This window comes from Arachis hypogaea, chromosome 13 (genome assembly GCF_003086295.3).
Source record: "Arachis hypogaea cultivar Tifrunner chromosome 13, arahy.Tifrunner.gnm2.J5K5, whole genome shotgun sequence".
Classification (NCBI taxonomy): Eukaryota; Viridiplantae; Streptophyta; class Magnoliopsida; order Fabales; family Fabaceae; genus Arachis; species Arachis hypogaea.
In genome coordinates, this window is record NC_092048.1 from 113,565,069 (window position 1) to 113,581,071 (window position 16,003).

Sequence of the window (16,003 nt, forward strand, 5' to 3'; positions counted from 1 at the left end):
AATGTCATTCGAGAAGTAGTCAGTGGCCAATTCACAAAATCGCAACAAAGAAGGTGCGATTTCATTAATTAAACAAAAAGGGGCAAGCTTAAGAAAAGGTTAAAACTTAAAGATTCAAATTCACTTTATTTTGCTTGCAATCCAATTCAATATACTATTTGCAAAATTTATTCCAAAGTTTCAGGTCTCGACGCGACGCTTTTATCATTTCAAAAATGAAAACGAAAACGAAAACAACTTAACAAAGGAAAGGGCCAATCCCGAACCTCTTTTTGGTTTTTACCCTTTCCCCCTTCTACAACAACACACAGTCTCCCACACCACTAAAACCAAAATCCAAATCAAATCTCTCTGCCAACTAAATTCCGTTCACCGTTTCCACCAAACTCTACAAAATAACCACTCCGCAATTTTGGATCCATCCGTTATCGCCTTGTTCGGTTCGGTATCTGCATTGCTGCTCCAACACGCTGTCGTTTCAACGGTTCCGATTTTGATCTGGGAGGCTTTTACGTACCTCCAAAGCGCTGCGTGGTAGCTCCCACTTCCTCAACTTCTTCCTGCATTGCCTCTGCAACATATCTTTGCGCCGATCTGCTGCATTTGCTTTTCTTGGTATTTTTTTATCTTGTTTTCGTTCCTTGAGGAATTGATCGATTGATTGATGAATTAATTATTAATAATGCGCGTCAGCTAATGCCGCAGCTGCGTTTCCGAGTTTAGCATTTTTCAATTTTTGTTTCTGTTTCTTTTTCAATTCGATCTTCTCCATTTGCCGCTCTAAATTTCACTGTATTATTTTCTGGAGTAATTATTTCAATCCGAGCTCCTTTAATCTGACTGTATTTTTCAATGTAGTTTAGTTTAAGGAAAAAATATCCTAATTATTCTAATGTCTCCCCTTTTCTAAATGTTAGACAACTATTTTCTGACTTTATCTGTTTATATCGTAGACATTTAACCTTTTTTCTGATATAGTTACTTTGATTTCTTAATACATTGTTAATTTCTGGTCCACGTAAGCTGCTAAATATGTTTGAGTCAAGGGGGTACTTTTCTTATGGAAGTTCTCTCATCTCTGTTGTGCCAGCGTAGGGAAACAGGTACAGTTAATCAAAGGGGCAGGAAGAGTATCTAAAACGAGCATGCAGTTGGGGCAGGAGGGGCGAGGAAAAGGGGAAACTGGCAGCTTAAATGGGTTTTCTGGGGAAGAGTTAGGAGGTACAGTTGAAGGTAAGTGAACTACTACTGGCTTCTGTCTTTTTAAGTTTAGATGCTTATCTGTTTGTGCTTGTTATCCTACTTCCCCATTTCTACAATGTTTTATTTGATTATGTTTTCAGGTAGCCAGCTTGCTTCTCTGGTGATGTGGATGAATGCCGTGCTTCCTAACCTTAATCTGCCTTCAGAAACTTCAGAGGAGGAATTGAGAGAATGGTTGAGGGATGGATCTTTATTATGCAGCCTTTTGGACCAGCTGGTTCCTGGTTCATTGGAAGTAATACAAATATCTTTCGCTGTGTTAATACTTATATATTGCTTTTCCTTTTGTTAAAACCGTTTCTATTTGATGAGTATGTCTACAATAATTTTCATTGTTTTCTGATTGTGCTGACATTAAGTTGGAGTTTATTATTTTATTTGTTTTTGTTCTCTTTCCTCTAATGAAGTACATCTTTAACTTCAGGGACGTGGATATTTGAATGAGCCAGTGGGCCGCATTAAAAAGTTTCTAATGTCTTTGGATGAATTGGGATTGTCTGGATTTGAATTGTCAGACCTGGAGCAGGTATAAGAAGTTCCTTTCTGAAATGCTATTTGAGAACATGCTGAGTTATGGCCTTTCCTTATCCTTCTTCTTTCTTTTATTTTTTTATTTATATTATAGTTGCTATGAGGGAGAAATTTGGTGGCACTGTCCATAGACAAAACTGAAATTTCTCCTGTAGTTATTTAATTTTGACGTCGTTTGAGAATTCACGCAGGGATCCATGGTGCCTGTCTTACAATCTCTTGAGACATTGAAAACTCAATTTGCTTTCAATGCTGCTCGGGAAAATATCCAGAGTTTTTCTAGGAAGAGGTGGGGCCAGTCAGATCAAACATCCCTTGAGGAAAATGATAGTTGTCTCAAGGATACTTTGAAATTCCGACATGCTATCGATGGTTCTTTTGTTTATGGTATTACAATCAATTAAATTATGCTCTGCTCTAAATAGATTTATTGAAGATTTTAATATTCTTTCTGCAGCAATTACCTTATATCAATGATGTTTTCTTATTACATCTCTTTGTCCAGGGGGAATTGCTGCCAAAGACCAAAATGGGTTGAAGTCTAATGAACTGTTCCAGTTGAAGCAAGGACTGCCCTTAGATCTTTCAGATGCTAAACTTATGGAATTATTAAAATCAAACAATTTGGATGTGAGTCAATAAGATAATATACTTGTCTCTATCAAATTTTCTATTTTCTTTTTGTGCTTACCAGTTACCACTAGGGAATTCTTCAATATGTGTTATGCACTATTGCTCTTGTAGTTTGCTCATATATGAACCTGATAAATAAGTGAAATGTATATCTGCAGTGTGTATCAACTCGATCGCTCTTTAACATAGGGAATGCGATCCTCAGTGATATCTTTGAAAGGAAGAATGGAGATGTACCCCAAGTGAGTTAAATACTTCTGCAATAAATAATTCATGTCAATGCTACCCTGTTCTTGCCAAATTGGTTTTGTTGATAAACAGTTGTTGAGTTTATTTGCATGTTTCTAGGCTCAACGTGCAGGTTGTCTGTTGAAGAAAATTCTGCAAGTCATTGAGTTGCGTGTTTCACATCAAGCACAAAGCATAAAAAATGTAAAATTAACTTTATATGTTCATTGCCCTCCTAGAGAATTCAAGTTTTTCATTTTTCCTTGAAGAATGACTGTTTTATTATGTTGCATATATGAAGCAAAACAATATTTTCAAGGCTCATGAGGAGAAGTACCAATCAAGAATAAATGCACTTGAAACTCTTGCAGCTGGGACCACTGAAGAGAACGAGGTAGTTTCTTTGTTGATTGAGCTGGGAGTGTGGCTTACTCTATTTTTATCTCAGTTTAATTTCAAAGTTGTCTCTATTTTATACAGGTGGTTGCAAGTTGGGTTCAGCAATTGAAGGTGCAAACCTATCTGTTGCAATATAGATCCTCATTTTTGTTAGAAGTTAAAACTTGAAGTTGTTATTTTCAGCATGATTAAGTAGCTCAAATTGATTGGACTATCAGCTCATGTTGCTTATTGTACACAAAGCTAGTTTTTATGTAGATTTGTTTGAAACTATGCAGCATTGTTACCTTTATATATAATAAAGTTCCTATAATTGCAAAAGGACTACCTTTAATAATTTTGAAAAGTAAATGATGATTTGATTAATATTGAAATGCTTTAGCATTTAAAATTACAAAACATGTTTTCCAGCTTCCAACTCTAGTTCTGTTTGGCTACTAACTTCAGTCAGTTGTTTCATCAGGTTTCTTTGCAGCTTGAACAAAGTAAATTTGAGGAGAAGAAGAAACTTGAAGAACAGGATTTTTCTCGATTAAAGAAAGAAAAAGTTCGTAATGAAATTGAAGTTTCTACACTGAAGCAAGAACTGGAAATGATCAAAAGAACACATGAAGAACATGTTTTGCAGCTAGAATCACAAGCTACTGAATCTAAAGTTGAGTACTTGAAAAGAATATCCGAACTTGAAAGTCTTCTTGCTGATGCAAGGAAGCAAGTGAAGGAATTGGAGGCATTTTCAGAATCCAGATCTGTGAATTGGAAGAATAAGGAGCGTACTTACCTAAGTTTTGTCGATTGCCAATCTAGAGCTTTTCAGGTTTGCTTTGTTGTTTATGTTGCATCATTTTTTATTTCCATTTTCTTTTTACTTGTGCTATATTTATATTATTTGGTGCTTTATAGGAATTGAGAGCTGCAATGAAGTCTGTCAAAAATGAAGTGTTAAAAACAAAAAGAAGCTACTTAGAGGATTTCAAGTACTTTGGTAATATATACTGTATCTCTTCAAGTACTTTATATTGTTTTATGATGTGTCATATACTTACAAGATGTGCTCATATATAGGAACCAAACTCAAAGGTCTAGCTGATGCTGCTGAAAATTACCACGTAGTTCTTGCTGAAAATAGAAAATTGTATAATGAAGTTCAAGATTTGAAAGGTGTGTATTTTGTAGTGCTTAGACACACTATTATTGTGTCTTTGCTTGATTCTGACCTGACCTGTTCTTTTTGTTGTTTAAATCATTGATGAATAGGAAATATTAGGGTATATTGCCGAATTAGACCCTTTCTTCCGGGACAAAATCAAAATCATTCAACCATTGAGTTTGCGGGTGAGGATGGAGAACTAATTGTCAGTAATCCTCTCAAACAAGGAAAAGATAGTCGCAAGCTTTTTAAATTTAACAAGGTTTTTGGTCAAGCTGCAAGTCAAGGTACAACATTCATTCTTTTGAATTTTATGTTTGTTATTAGTTTTATATTTTACCAAATTGGTAGTAACTTTTGACTTGCACCTCTTATTATTATTTCTGCAGAAGAAGTTTTCAGGGATACTCAACCATTAATTCGTTCTGTTCTTGATGGTTACAATGTTTGTATATTTGCATATGGTCAAACTGGTGCTGGAAAAACATATACAATGGTAGTATTTAATATGTTGGGCATTATTTACATTTTAACTGCATTGTGTTTCAAAAGTTTAATTTAGGTTTTCACCCCCTTCTTCTAGAGTGGACCTTCCTTATCGTCAAAATCGGATTGGGGAGTCAACTATCGGGCGCTACACGATCTTTTCCATATCTCCCATAGCAGAAGGAACTCTATCATGTATGAAATTGGTGTTCAAATGGTTGAGATTTATAATGAACAAGTTCGTGATTTACTATCAACCAATGGCCCTCAAAAGAGATATCCTTTTTCTAATTCTAATAAATATACACAGATGCTTTGGGCTGCCTTTTATTATAAGCTAAGCATCTCCTATCTATCCTTAAACATGCATGCATGCTTTTTCATTTATGTATTGATGTACAACTATTTACTGCATATAGATATGTATAAAAAATTTGACATATAAATTTATAGTATCGTTTAGCATACATTTCCTTTCATTCTTGTTTTCAAGCAAATAAAATACTGTTTCCTTGACTTGCACACACTTGGGATTTGGAATACAACCCAACCAAATGGGTTGGCTGTTCCTGATGCAAGTATGCACTCTGTAAATTCAATGACAGATGTCCTTGAGTTGATGAATATCGGGATGACGAATCGGGCTACAAGTGCCACAGCCTTAAATGAAAGGAGTAGTAGATCACATAGGTTGTATTCAAAGCTTGCAGAATATTTTTCTCCTCTTAATGTCATTTGTCGAATTGTGAAGATTCGGTACTCATTTTGTTATTATAATTATGTGCCAGTGTTCTCTCCATTCATGTTCGGGGAACGGATTTGAAGACCAACACTCTCTTGCGTGGGTGTCTACATCTGGTAGATCTTGCTGGAAGTGAAAGAGTGGATCGTTCTGAAGCAACAGGAGATAGGCTTAAGGAGGCACAACATATAAACAAATCACTTTCAGCACTTGGAGATGTGATATTTGCTCTAGCACAGAAGAGTTCACACGTGCCATATAGAAATAGTAAACTGACTCAACTTCTTCAGAGTTCATTAGGTAATTTTTGCCATCATTAATATCAAGTTATATTTGTTCTCTTGGTTTTATTTTGTTTTGTTTTGTTTGTTTGTTTTTTTCTTTTGGGGCATGTTGTAATCATATCTTATTATGGTAACTTTCGAACTTGTATTTTCTAGGTGGTCAAGCAAAAACCCTTATGTTTGTACAACTTAATCCTGATGTCGCTTCATATTCTGAAACTATAAGTACCTTGAAGTTTGCTGAGAGGGTTTCTGGTGTGGAGTTAGGCGCTGCTCGTAGCAACAAAGAGGGCAAGGATGTGAGAGAACTTATGGAACAGGTTATATCCAGTCTTAATTGCATTTAACATATATGTTGAAACCAGTTGGCTTAAACTGATTTTGCAATATCATCTACAATTGCACACTGATTTCTACTTTTCTTGTAGTTGTCGTCTCTCAAGGATGCAATTACAAGGAAGGATGAAGAAATTGAGCGGTTGCAGTCGGTCAAGGTTAATAACAATGGTGCAAAGCTTGGTACGATCTCACCTAGGCATGTCCCATCATCTCCGAGAAGACACTCAATGGGGACTCCTCGGCATAGCTTGAGACACTCAGGAACAAGGAGCATTGGAGCCCGTGACAAAGCAACTTCTGATGCTGACAATTGCTCTGAGTATAGTGACAGGCAATCAGAAGCTGGTTCTCCTCGATCGTTGGATGATTTCAGGCACAAGTCCAGTTCCCTACAAATGAAATTAGCCAGAGAAGATAATCATCAAAATTTCAATGAGGACATTGACCTCTTAGGATTTGGAGATGCAGATTCAGAAGAGCGATTAAGTGACATATCTGATGGCGGTCTTTCAATGGGTACAGAAACCGATTCAATCAGCAGTATTGTTGAGTACACTCTTTTCCCTGAAGTCGAGAAGGCAGCTGAAACCACACCAGCAAAGAACACAACAGTGGACGACCTTCCACCTCAGAGCACGGGAAAGTGAGTGCTCTCTCTGTGTTCAACACTATTGTAGTAACTATGTACTTTCATTGTGTGGAACGTGAGTCATTGCTGAGCCATAAACTTGATATCGATTTGCATTGAATTGCATGCAGGCCTATCATGCCATCCAAAATTCCCAAAGCCCCGCAAGTTGCATCGAAACTACCAACGAAACCTTCTAGGCTATCATTGAACAGAACCCACTCAGTGTCAAATTCAAGTATGTGTATCCAGCTTGCTCTCATTTCGCTTATTATTTTAATTTAATCTCTTTCCCTGTCTCCCATGGTTCTGTTTTTAACTTAACGTCCTGCATGTAGGTGTTAGAAAACAGACAGCTGGTAGCTCTTCTTCGGCAAAGCCCCTCAAAAGATGGCAATAGTTAGGATACAACTTGGATGCTGTAGAAAGATTAGGGCCATAGGAACTTTTTATTCATGTTAGGTGCTTATTATATTATTCTGCACCCAAGGCTGAGTTATAGCTCATTTCAGCCTCAATCTATTATTTAGTGAGGCGATTGCAAACCCTAGCTTGTAACTATTTTGTATTTAAGCATCGCGATCTTTTCTGTAAGTGAGATTGTGAGAATCGTACAACTCAACTGATTAAAAATTTAAAATCTACGTCTGTATGTATCTTTGTTTTATGCTTATGACATATGTAGCCACCAAGTAAGTGAGAATCATTGAAGACACTAAGTCGCATCTGATTAAAACTTACATCTGTATTTATCCCAAATTAAAAAAAAAAAAATCCACATCTGAACGATAAATACAGATGTGCAAATCTTATTCTCATTCTTGGCATCATTGCAGGGAATCAAACGCGCCCATATCTTCAAAAGTTCATTTGCACCAGGACTGATCAGGATCTCGTATGGATCATGCCTATGTCTGTTAATATATTTATGGTTTGTAATATCAATTCCGTTTCCAACAGGGTCTTGCCAACTTTCATTGGGTTGGACCCCGAAACCTATTTTATTCAAAAAGTCGCATTCTTAATTAACCTAGGTTAATCCTAATGTCACTAATTTACTATTGTAAACCTAATACCCACATCTTGTTACCGTGCAGCCACATCCCTCCAACTCTCCCCTTTCAGCGCCACTCAGCCCCTCTTCCTTGCAGTCTTCGATGGTTGCCGCCGTCAACGGGAGTCAACGCCGCCGGAACACCAGACAACGCCACACGCAAGTACCTCCTTGTAGTCCCCTAGCATCGCCGCCTTTGTTGCATGTCGCCGTCGGCCCCCCTTTGAAGATGCATCCATTCTTCCGGCCTCCAACCCGACGGTGCCTTTGTTCGGCCTCTGCATCCCCAGTCAGCGCCGCTCCCTGCCTAGCGTCTGGGCCCACCGCACGTGTCTTCCCTCCGGTGCCGGCGCTGCAATAACAGGTTAGTGGTTCTTCAGATTTTCATTAATTGCTTGTACTAGGTTCGATTTGAGAGCATTTCATAAGGTTTGAGATTGATACAACATGGTTTTCTGAGTGTGTGGATTCTTTTAGAAAGGTAAAAATAATGAATTGATTCCTATGTGTCCATATGTCCTGGGTTGGAAATGATTTTGAATATTGTCAACATATAATTGGATTTTGATAATGTCTGGAGGTTATCACACTGTAAATTAAGGGTGATGTTTTGTACTGCTAAGTTAAAAGGAAAAGGAAAAAGGGAACGTATTAGTTGTAATCACAGCAATTGAACATTACTTCAGATGTGTCTTTAGAGTGATGGTTTGTGCTGATTTGTATTGCTGAGTAAGAGTTCATTTTCATGGACCATTCCTTGGTTCAACTAATATGTATGGTTGTCACTAATTGGTGTTTGTTTTGGTGCGTTAGGTGTTATTGATGTGAATATGGTTAATGGATGTTGCTTTCGAATGATTACATGTAAAAAACCAATTAATCCTTGGACCTTTGATTGGGTTGATTAAGCAAAAAGTAGTTGGATGTTGGAAATTTTTATTGTTGAGTTGTTATTTGGTTTATGGTCTAGCGAGCAACAGGTGCAACTATGGATATTTTATATAAAATTGGTGTGTCTTCTTATTAGATTTACTTTTTATGCGTCGTTCCATATTTTAAATTAGTTGTGGGTTATGAGAAATTGATTTTTGTTTTGTTGATTTCGCCTGAAATAAGATTCAAAGCTGCTATGTTGCCTGTTGTCCATGTCCATATTGTCGTTTAGTTGATACGTCATAATCATCTCATTAAAAAATGTTTCAACACGACCTTAACTACATTATCATATCCATTGTGACGCTTTTGCTTTTTAGGATAGTTTATATTACTAAACTTTTCTACATATAGGTGGTTTCTAGAAAAAAAACACTCCTTCATGTCTTTGAACATTACTAAATTCCATTATCTAAGTTTTCTTTTTATTATCTTTGTATTCTGGTATAATTGCTATTATCTGGTGTTGTGTTTTATGGTAGTTCTCCTTTATCTGAACTCGAATAACATAATTTTCATGGTTGTAATTTTAATTCTGGTCATATTAATGTGCACACCTATATATTACATGTGTCTTTAGCGTTATAGTAATTCTTTGATTAATAGAGGTGGTTATTGAATTACTTTTTGTCTTCTTATTGTTGTACTTGTGACCTAGTTAATCTAGAAGAATCAAAAGGTGAAAATTGGTTTTTTATGTGGCTGAATTGTATTTTGTTATGTAATCTTGCGCTTAACTTTATTTCTTCCTGTTCTTGTACCGCTGACTTAGTTGAGTTTGGGGAATAAAAGACAATTTTGTACGTGGACATAATTTTTGGTCTGTTGCCAGAAATCACCTTCAAGTCATGGGAAAGTCGGTACTACATCATTCAGAGATTTGTGTTTTTATTCTAATTTATCAGTTTGTTTGTTTCTAATGGTCTTGTCTTATGTTGACAGAAATTATCAGAGATAAGGTGCTCACCATACCACATTGCGGATTTCTTCAAAGATTTGGAAATAAACCAAGCCCAAGAAAAGCTACAGGAGATAGAAGCAATGGGTTTTGGTTTCCTGAAGCTAGTCCCGAGGTGGCCGGTTAAACAAGGCATAATGGTTTCGTTGGTTAAAGCCTACAACACTGAAACGAGCACGTTGACTGTAGATCATGGAAACATCCGCATTGGACCCGAGTTATTTCAGCGTGTTTTCGGAATCCCACCTGGTGGTGAGTATAGCTTTCTGTGTTACACAGCATTCAATTGGTCAAAATAGTTTCGGTCTCCATGGTTTTTCATTTTTTCTACCTATTTTGCTGCTCATTTTACACTATTTTATGCACATGCATGTTGTAGTTGACGACTTCCCACCGTTCGACTGTGGGAATGTTTCTCATGCTTCAATAAAAAGAAGATTTCATCGGTTGAAAACCATTCAACATAGGTGTTTTGTCAACCATTGTGCTATGGAAACTGTAGATGACAGGATGGAGTTCAGGAGACATTTCATCCTGCTTGTGCTTAAGATGTTTCTGTGTTTGACTGTGCAACACGTCATCTCGTCTTGGCACATCGATATAATACTTGATGTTTCTGATATGGGAAGATACCGTTGGCCGTTGCATATTTTCAACTTGTTAGAACAGGCAATCAGGAAGTATCAACGTAGAAACAATAAGTCCTGTGAGAGTTGCATATTCGCTTTGCTGGTAACATTTTAATTTCAAAATGGTATTTAATCTGACTCACCTTTGAATCCCAACACCTAAGGTGTGTCTGCGATATCTCCAGATTTTGTACTTTCAAAAGCTAAAACGTGGTGAACTTGAGAATTGTTAAGAACATGAGCCGTGGCTTTCTGCATGGACTGCCGCGGAGCTCAGCGCTATGGCATCATCAACTGTTCAACCAGAGGTATTCATTGAAGCAAGGCTAACGGTTTCTTGTAGCACGAAGAAATTGGTTGATTTTTTTAGATTTTATACATGTGTGCTTATTAGATATTTATAATGCAGAGGTCGATTTCTCTTGTAATTAATTTTACGTGGCCTTCAGAAGAACTAACATCTCATTAATTAGTGTTTACTCCAATTTGTTGGTAATAGTTGTGTCTTCTGTTTCAATCGTATGTCGATGTGTCCTCGCTGGATGTATCCTTAGCTATATGTGCCTTCTGACTAGTTGATGCTCCGAACAGGAATGCAGCGATACCGACGGGAACAATGGGTGTGTCGGTGAAGGTTGTGCGAGTGAGGTCACGATGAACCAATGTGCTGAAAGAGAAGACGCGCACCGGACAAAAGGAACCATAGGGTCCACAAAAGTGAGTAATTTTTACTTTCTGAAGAATCTTTAAGTTGCATGTTTCAAACATAAATCAAGAGAACAATACAAATTATTTTTAAAAACTTACTGCTGATGCCATATTTTATATTGCCAGAGGAGATGTATTAATTTACGTTGTGTTTGTAGTGTGATTTAAAAGCACTTTGTGGTAGTTCTATATGAATAGTTTGGCTTTGTGATTTCAGGGATCTGATAAGAGAGGGGGAGTTAGACACTGCTCAAGATAGATGCACCCGCAGTTGTATTGGATGGGGATGACGATGACGACGAGCCCATTGCCAAAAAACTGCAGAGAAAAATTGATTGGACAAGAACTCCTGAACCTCGTATGACAAAAGGGGACATCGGCACGACTAGTGAAATGGACACAATAGAAAGACAAAAAGTGAGTAAAATATTCTGTTTTAAGAAGGTTTAAATTGCATGTTTCAAAGTTAAAACATGAGAACATGTCAACTTACCTTTAAATAAGTTACTGGTGATGCCATGTTTTGAGATAGCTTCATGAAATGTTATTTTATCGTGAGTTTATTGTGTGATTTAAAAGCACTTTGAGGTTCTTTGTGTATAACTAGTTTGGTGTTGTGACTTCAGGGATCCGACAAGAGGGGTCGAGTTAGCAACGGCTCAATGCGCACAAATGCACCTTCAGTTGCATCCGATGAGGATGACGATGACGACGAGCCCATTGGAAAGATACTCTGCAATAGAACGCATCATAGGACGGAAGGGGACACCGCCACAACCAGCCAGCCGGAAACAACAAAGCAATCAACCGAGCCAGACGATCATGAAACAAAAACTCCGTCAAGAGCATTGGTATAGTATTCAAGAATTGATGAATATTCTAGTGAATTTTTTGATAGGAAAGTGTATACCAAAAAACTTTGTAGATATAGTATGCATATTTTTTGTTATCGGCTCCTTAAAATGTATAATGGTTGGCCACCTCACAGTTATTTTTGAAACAGAAATCTTGACATCTTATCTCAACGAGATCCAGAGTGTGAAAAGTTGTGGGCAGATATCGAATGGTGTTACGGCTCAAAACCCATTAGCGTGGATCCAATCCAAACCATTATTCCAAAAGGTACTTCTTGATGCACACCCAGTCCGCAACGCCTCTCATTCTCCCTTGGGATGACCCAAATCTTCAAAACACCCACACCGTCCCCCCGATCCATTCATCCGTTACTTTGGGGATGAAAACTCATTGAGTGGGATGAATAATGAATCAAATGGTGGTGTGTGGACACATCTGTTGATAACCAGCAAATAGTGGCATCGTATGAGGGTAGACCGCACCTAATGCTGGCAAGGGAGGACTTGTGCACGCTGAGACCACATGCTTGGCTCAACAACAATGTATGTAACCCAAAAACATTTTACTCCAATTTGTTTTGATCTCATATTTTGGCAACATTTATATTTTACAAGCTAGTTATGTAGGTCGTGCACTGTATGTGTTGCGCATTCAATGACTCAGGGTTAAACAGATTCACGCATGACTTCTGCGTGTGTCTGGGGATACTGGTAAGGATATGTTTATATGAATCATTTATGTACGTTACCGCTTATGAACACTCACATTCATCTTTGGACAGGAAATGGTGCTGGTCCCAAAAAATCTAATGCATTTTGAGGACGGGCCAAATCCGGTGTATATGGATTTGGGTGAACACTTTGGTACCGACACAAGGTATTTTGACAAGGTAGCAGATTTAAAGAGAAAGTGGGTAAGTCCATTTGCCATATGACAATTAACTTATATCGTTGCACCCGAACAATGAATATGTATTTTTCTTTATAAATGTACATACTATGCTTAGTTACAATTGTATATTATTGCAGTGGTTTTTTCCCATATGTATGTCCTGTCATTGGTGGGTGTATGCATTTGATGTATCCGGAAAAAGGCTTTTTGTACTAGATAGCTTACACACTAAACCATATGATACAACACAGATGAGGCTAGATGCATATGCAGTACAATAACATCTCATGATTCTGTTGCTCTATTTAACCCTTATTATTGTATTCCGTTTAAACTTTGAATGTGTCTCAAGAAAGGTTCATTGAAGACATGACAAAGGTGGTCATCCCCACTTATAAGCCCACTCAAAAAGGTCTGTCTTGCACATACGTCTCTATTCTAATACAACCAAATGGGTAAGTTGATAAACCCCGGTTTCGTGGTTCATCTTGTGCTTATTTTAGGGGATTTTATCACCTTTTTCCACATTTATTCAATAAAATAGCATGGTTTTGTAATTCTCCATTGAATTATGCTTAAGTGTAAAAACATGATTTTTAGGCCCTTAAATTGATGATTTTAATTTACTTTAATTCCATTCGATGCCTTGATGTGTTTGTTGAGTGATTTCAGGTTCATAAGGCAAGTATTGGATGGAAGAAATGAGGAGAAAAGCATACAAAGTGGAGAATGCATGAAGAAACAAATATTGGAAATGCATCGATGGGCGCGCACGCGTACAAGGCGCGCGCGCGCAAATTTGGTTTTGCATAGAGACGCGCACACGTACAAGACGTGTCTGCGCGGATGAAGAAACAGCCAATCGACGCGCACGCGCACATGGCGCGTATGCGCCGATACTAGCACGTGACCCACTTAAAGGCAAAGCGCTGGGGGCGATTTCTGAGCTGCCCAGGCCCAAATCCAACTTGTTTCTGAGTGTATTTCATGCAGAATTGAAGTCCAAGCAAAGGAGGAGCAATTGTTTGTAGTTTTGGCATCATGTAGGTTAGTTTCTAGAGAGAGAAGCTCCCTCTTCTCTGTAGAATTAGGGTTCTTAGGCTTAATTTCATCTTAGATCTAGGTTTTGATTATTGTTCTCATCTTGTTTCTTCTACAATTTCATGTTTCTACACTTTGATTCTCTTAGTATTCTTGTTAATTTTCCTTTTTTGCTCTCTTTTATGTTCATCGATGCTCTTGTTGGATTTGGTTCACATTTAATGAAATTTGATGTTTAATGTTCTCTTATTGTGAATTTGAGCTGTTGATCTTGTCTCCTTGCAATTTGTAGTTGGTAGATTTTACTATTTCTTATCATTTATTATGCTTTCCTTTTATGCCTTCCAAGTGTTTGACAAAATGCTTGGTTGGATGTGAGAGTAGATTTTGAGCATTCTTGGCTTGGAAAGAGTAATTAGGCAATCTTGAGTTGAAAACCCAACTTAGATTGGTGATCTAGAGTTGTTAGTTAATATCATTTTCAATGACGCTAATCTCTTGCTAATTCAATTAGTGAGTTGATTATGACATTTGGATTGAGATTAGCTAGTCTTGTTAGACTTTCTCTAATAGAAGATAACCTATATCTTCTTCCATCGTTGGGGATGACGTAATAAGATAAATTCTTGTTAATTATTATGATTAATGACTAGGATAGAAAGCCTATGATCTCAAATCTTGCCATGAATGTTTCTCTTTATTAATTGCTTTCTTTAATTGCTCTCTTTACTTTTCTTGTCATTTATTTTATTGCCCCTTCTATCAACCAAACCCCTTGTTCTTCATAGCCAATAATTGACCATTTCATTGCAATTCCTTGTGAGACGACCCGGAGTCTAAATACTTCGGTTATAAATTCATTGGGGTTTGTACTTGTGACAAAACAAAAAATTTAATTTGATGTGAGAGTTGTTTGTTGGTTTGGAGCTATGCTTACAACGAAGTAATTCCTTTCTTTAGGAAGAAAATCTAGACCGACAACGATTCTCTCCATCATAAGTCCCCCTAAAATTCTTGCAATATCTTAATTGGTAAGTTTCATTGGGATGCATACTAGTTCTCTTAATACAATTTGTTGCTTTCATTCACATAGTTTTGATTGTAGTGTATACGCAATAAAATTCATGGACTAATTGACCGAAGGCGGAAAACTAAATGGCTGGAATTATGTGAGCTTCCAAATTAAACACGCATAACTTTCTATACCTAAATGCAGTCATTTAACACTGATTTTCACATGCAGGACACCATCAAGTTATATAGGTTGGAAATAATGGTTGACATCATTCTGTGTCATAAAAATTCAGCCATTGGAGATGCTTTGAATGCCCTTAACAACCATTCTCAACCTGCTGTGCGCCGCAACCAACCAAAGAACAAACGTAAGGAGGTTAGGACACTGTTCACAACACCTGGCACAAAGAGCATACTTCGGCAAGATGCAGGATTGCCGAAGAAAAAGCCCATCAAAATGAGCTAAACATGGGAAAGAAAAGGATGTATATTACATTGTTGTTTACCTAGGCTAGGGATACTCTCACATGCTGAGCTATATTTTGTTGGAACTTGATGTTTTTCTTGTCTTACACACAGTGACTTTGTTTTGGATTCTTATGTTGTTAGCTGCGAACCTTGTTGAATTTTGTTGGTTAATTCAACGAGAATGCATATACTATAGATGTGAAACGCAGACCTTTGGACCCAAGATCCTATAATCCACAATCTTCTAGCACTCAACTAAAATTTTCTACTCTTCGATGGATAAAATTACCTCATTTGACTTCAAAAGGGAGTAACATTTCATTAAAGTCCCCAATGGCTAGCCAAGGGTTTGTGTAGTTTCTAGAGAACTCTGTCAAGAAATTCCAAACTTCCTCTCTTTGACAAGGTATCAGACTCGCATACACAGTTGCACAGGTCCAATGCACCCCATATATATATATATAAAGTTAAAAACCCTAATCTTTTACCCTAGATCTCAGCCTCACGTCAGATTCACTCTCTCCCTCACTCAGTAGCCCACCTTGACCTAGTCACCTCTTTCTTCCTTGCCTCCAGCTACTACTTCTCATCACTTCACCAACCACTCCAACGTTCTCTACATCTCTAATGCTTACAAACCTTATCGTTGGTCACCACCTCCCTCCTTCATTCACATTGCAAATCACCGCCCTCTCACTCATTGTCGTCGTCTCGTTCAACAGCGTCACCACCTCCTGCTCCATGCTCGTTCATCATCATTGCAGTCTCC

General features: G+C 37.6%; 2 protein-coding genes across 45 annotated transcripts; both read left to right on the top strand.

Moving 5' to 3' along the window:
- Positions 1-132: 132 nt before the first annotated feature.
- On the top strand, positions 133-7,277 carry LOC112732748 (kinesin-like protein KIN-14J). 2 transcript variants are annotated; one of them, XM_025781524.3, is made up of 22 exons: positions 133-615; positions 1,091-1,233; positions 1,344-1,498; positions 1,688-1,789; positions 1,986-2,181; positions 2,300-2,424; positions 2,586-2,669; positions 2,776-2,859; positions 2,957-3,049; positions 3,136-3,165; positions 3,518-3,871; positions 3,958-4,039; positions 4,120-4,215; positions 4,312-4,491; positions 4,594-4,700; positions 4,788-4,966; positions 5,216-5,380; positions 5,479-5,732; positions 5,873-6,036; positions 6,145-6,698; positions 6,815-6,921; positions 7,022-7,277. In XM_025781524.3, exons 2-22 carry the CDS (start codon positions 1,146-1,148, stop codon positions 7,081-7,083), a joined length of 3,261 nt encoding a protein of 1,086 aa, XP_025637309.1. In that variant the 5' UTR covers positions 133-615; positions 1,091-1,145; the 3' UTR covers positions 7,084-7,277. The 2 variants fall into 2 exon arrangements, with proteins under 2 accessions (XP_025637309.1, XP_025637304.1); XM_025781519.3 differs by having other exon boundaries at positions 161-615; positions 1,096-1,233.
- Positions 7,174-14,008, top strand: LOC140177983 (uncharacterized). 43 transcript variants are annotated; one of them, XM_072212283.1, is made up of 14 exons: positions 7,174-7,273; positions 7,520-7,614; positions 7,781-8,101; positions 9,443-9,530; positions 9,613-9,880; positions 10,008-10,360; positions 10,443-10,565; positions 10,849-10,974; positions 11,183-11,382; positions 11,592-11,816; positions 11,969-12,362; positions 12,447-12,530; positions 12,602-12,733; positions 13,064-14,008. In XM_072212283.1, the coding sequence occupies exons 4-7, from the start codon at positions 9,519-9,521 to the stop codon at positions 10,488-10,490; spliced, it is 681 nt and encodes a 226-aa protein (XP_072068384.1). In that variant the 5' UTR covers positions 7,174-7,273; positions 7,520-7,614; positions 7,781-8,101; positions 9,443-9,518; the 3' UTR covers positions 10,491-10,565; positions 10,849-10,974; positions 11,183-11,382; positions 11,592-11,816; positions 11,969-12,362; positions 12,447-12,530; positions 12,602-12,733; positions 13,064-14,008. The 43 variants fall into 43 exon arrangements, with proteins under 43 accessions (XP_072068384.1, XP_072068376.1, XP_072068393.1 ...); XM_072212292.1 differs by having other exon boundaries at positions 7,175-7,273; positions 7,520-7,578; positions 12,439-12,530; XM_072212291.1 differs by lacking the exon at positions 7,174-7,273 and adding an exon at positions 7,284-7,375 and having other exon boundaries at positions 7,520-7,578; positions 12,439-12,530.
- Positions 14,009-16,003: the final 1,995 nt, after the last annotated feature.

Excerpts from the sequence above, each read along its gene's own strand:
- LOC112732748 (XM_025781524.3), top strand. The coding sequence starts at position 1,146 with ATGCAGTTGGGGCAGGAGGGGCGAGGAAAAGGGGAAACTGGCAGCTTA. Across the intron at positions 1,234-1,343 it reads GTTAGGAGGTACAGTTGAAG|GTAGCCAGCTTGCTTCTCTG; the intron begins GTAAGTGAACTA and ends TTATGTTTTCAG. Across the intron at positions 2,182-2,299 it reads CGATGGTTCTTTTGTTTATG|GGGGAATTGCTGCCAAAGAC; the intron begins GTATTACAATCA and ends CTCTTTGTCCAG.
- LOC140177983 (XM_072212275.1), top strand. Across the intron at positions 9,881-10,007 it reads TTTCGGAATCCCACCTGGTG|TTGACGACTTCCCACCGTTC; the intron begins GTGAGTATAGCT and ends TGCATGTTGTAG. Across the intron at positions 10,361-10,442 it reads GTTGCATATTCGCTTTGCTG|ATTTTGTACTTTCAAAAGCT; the intron begins GTAACATTTTAA and ends CGATATCTCCAG.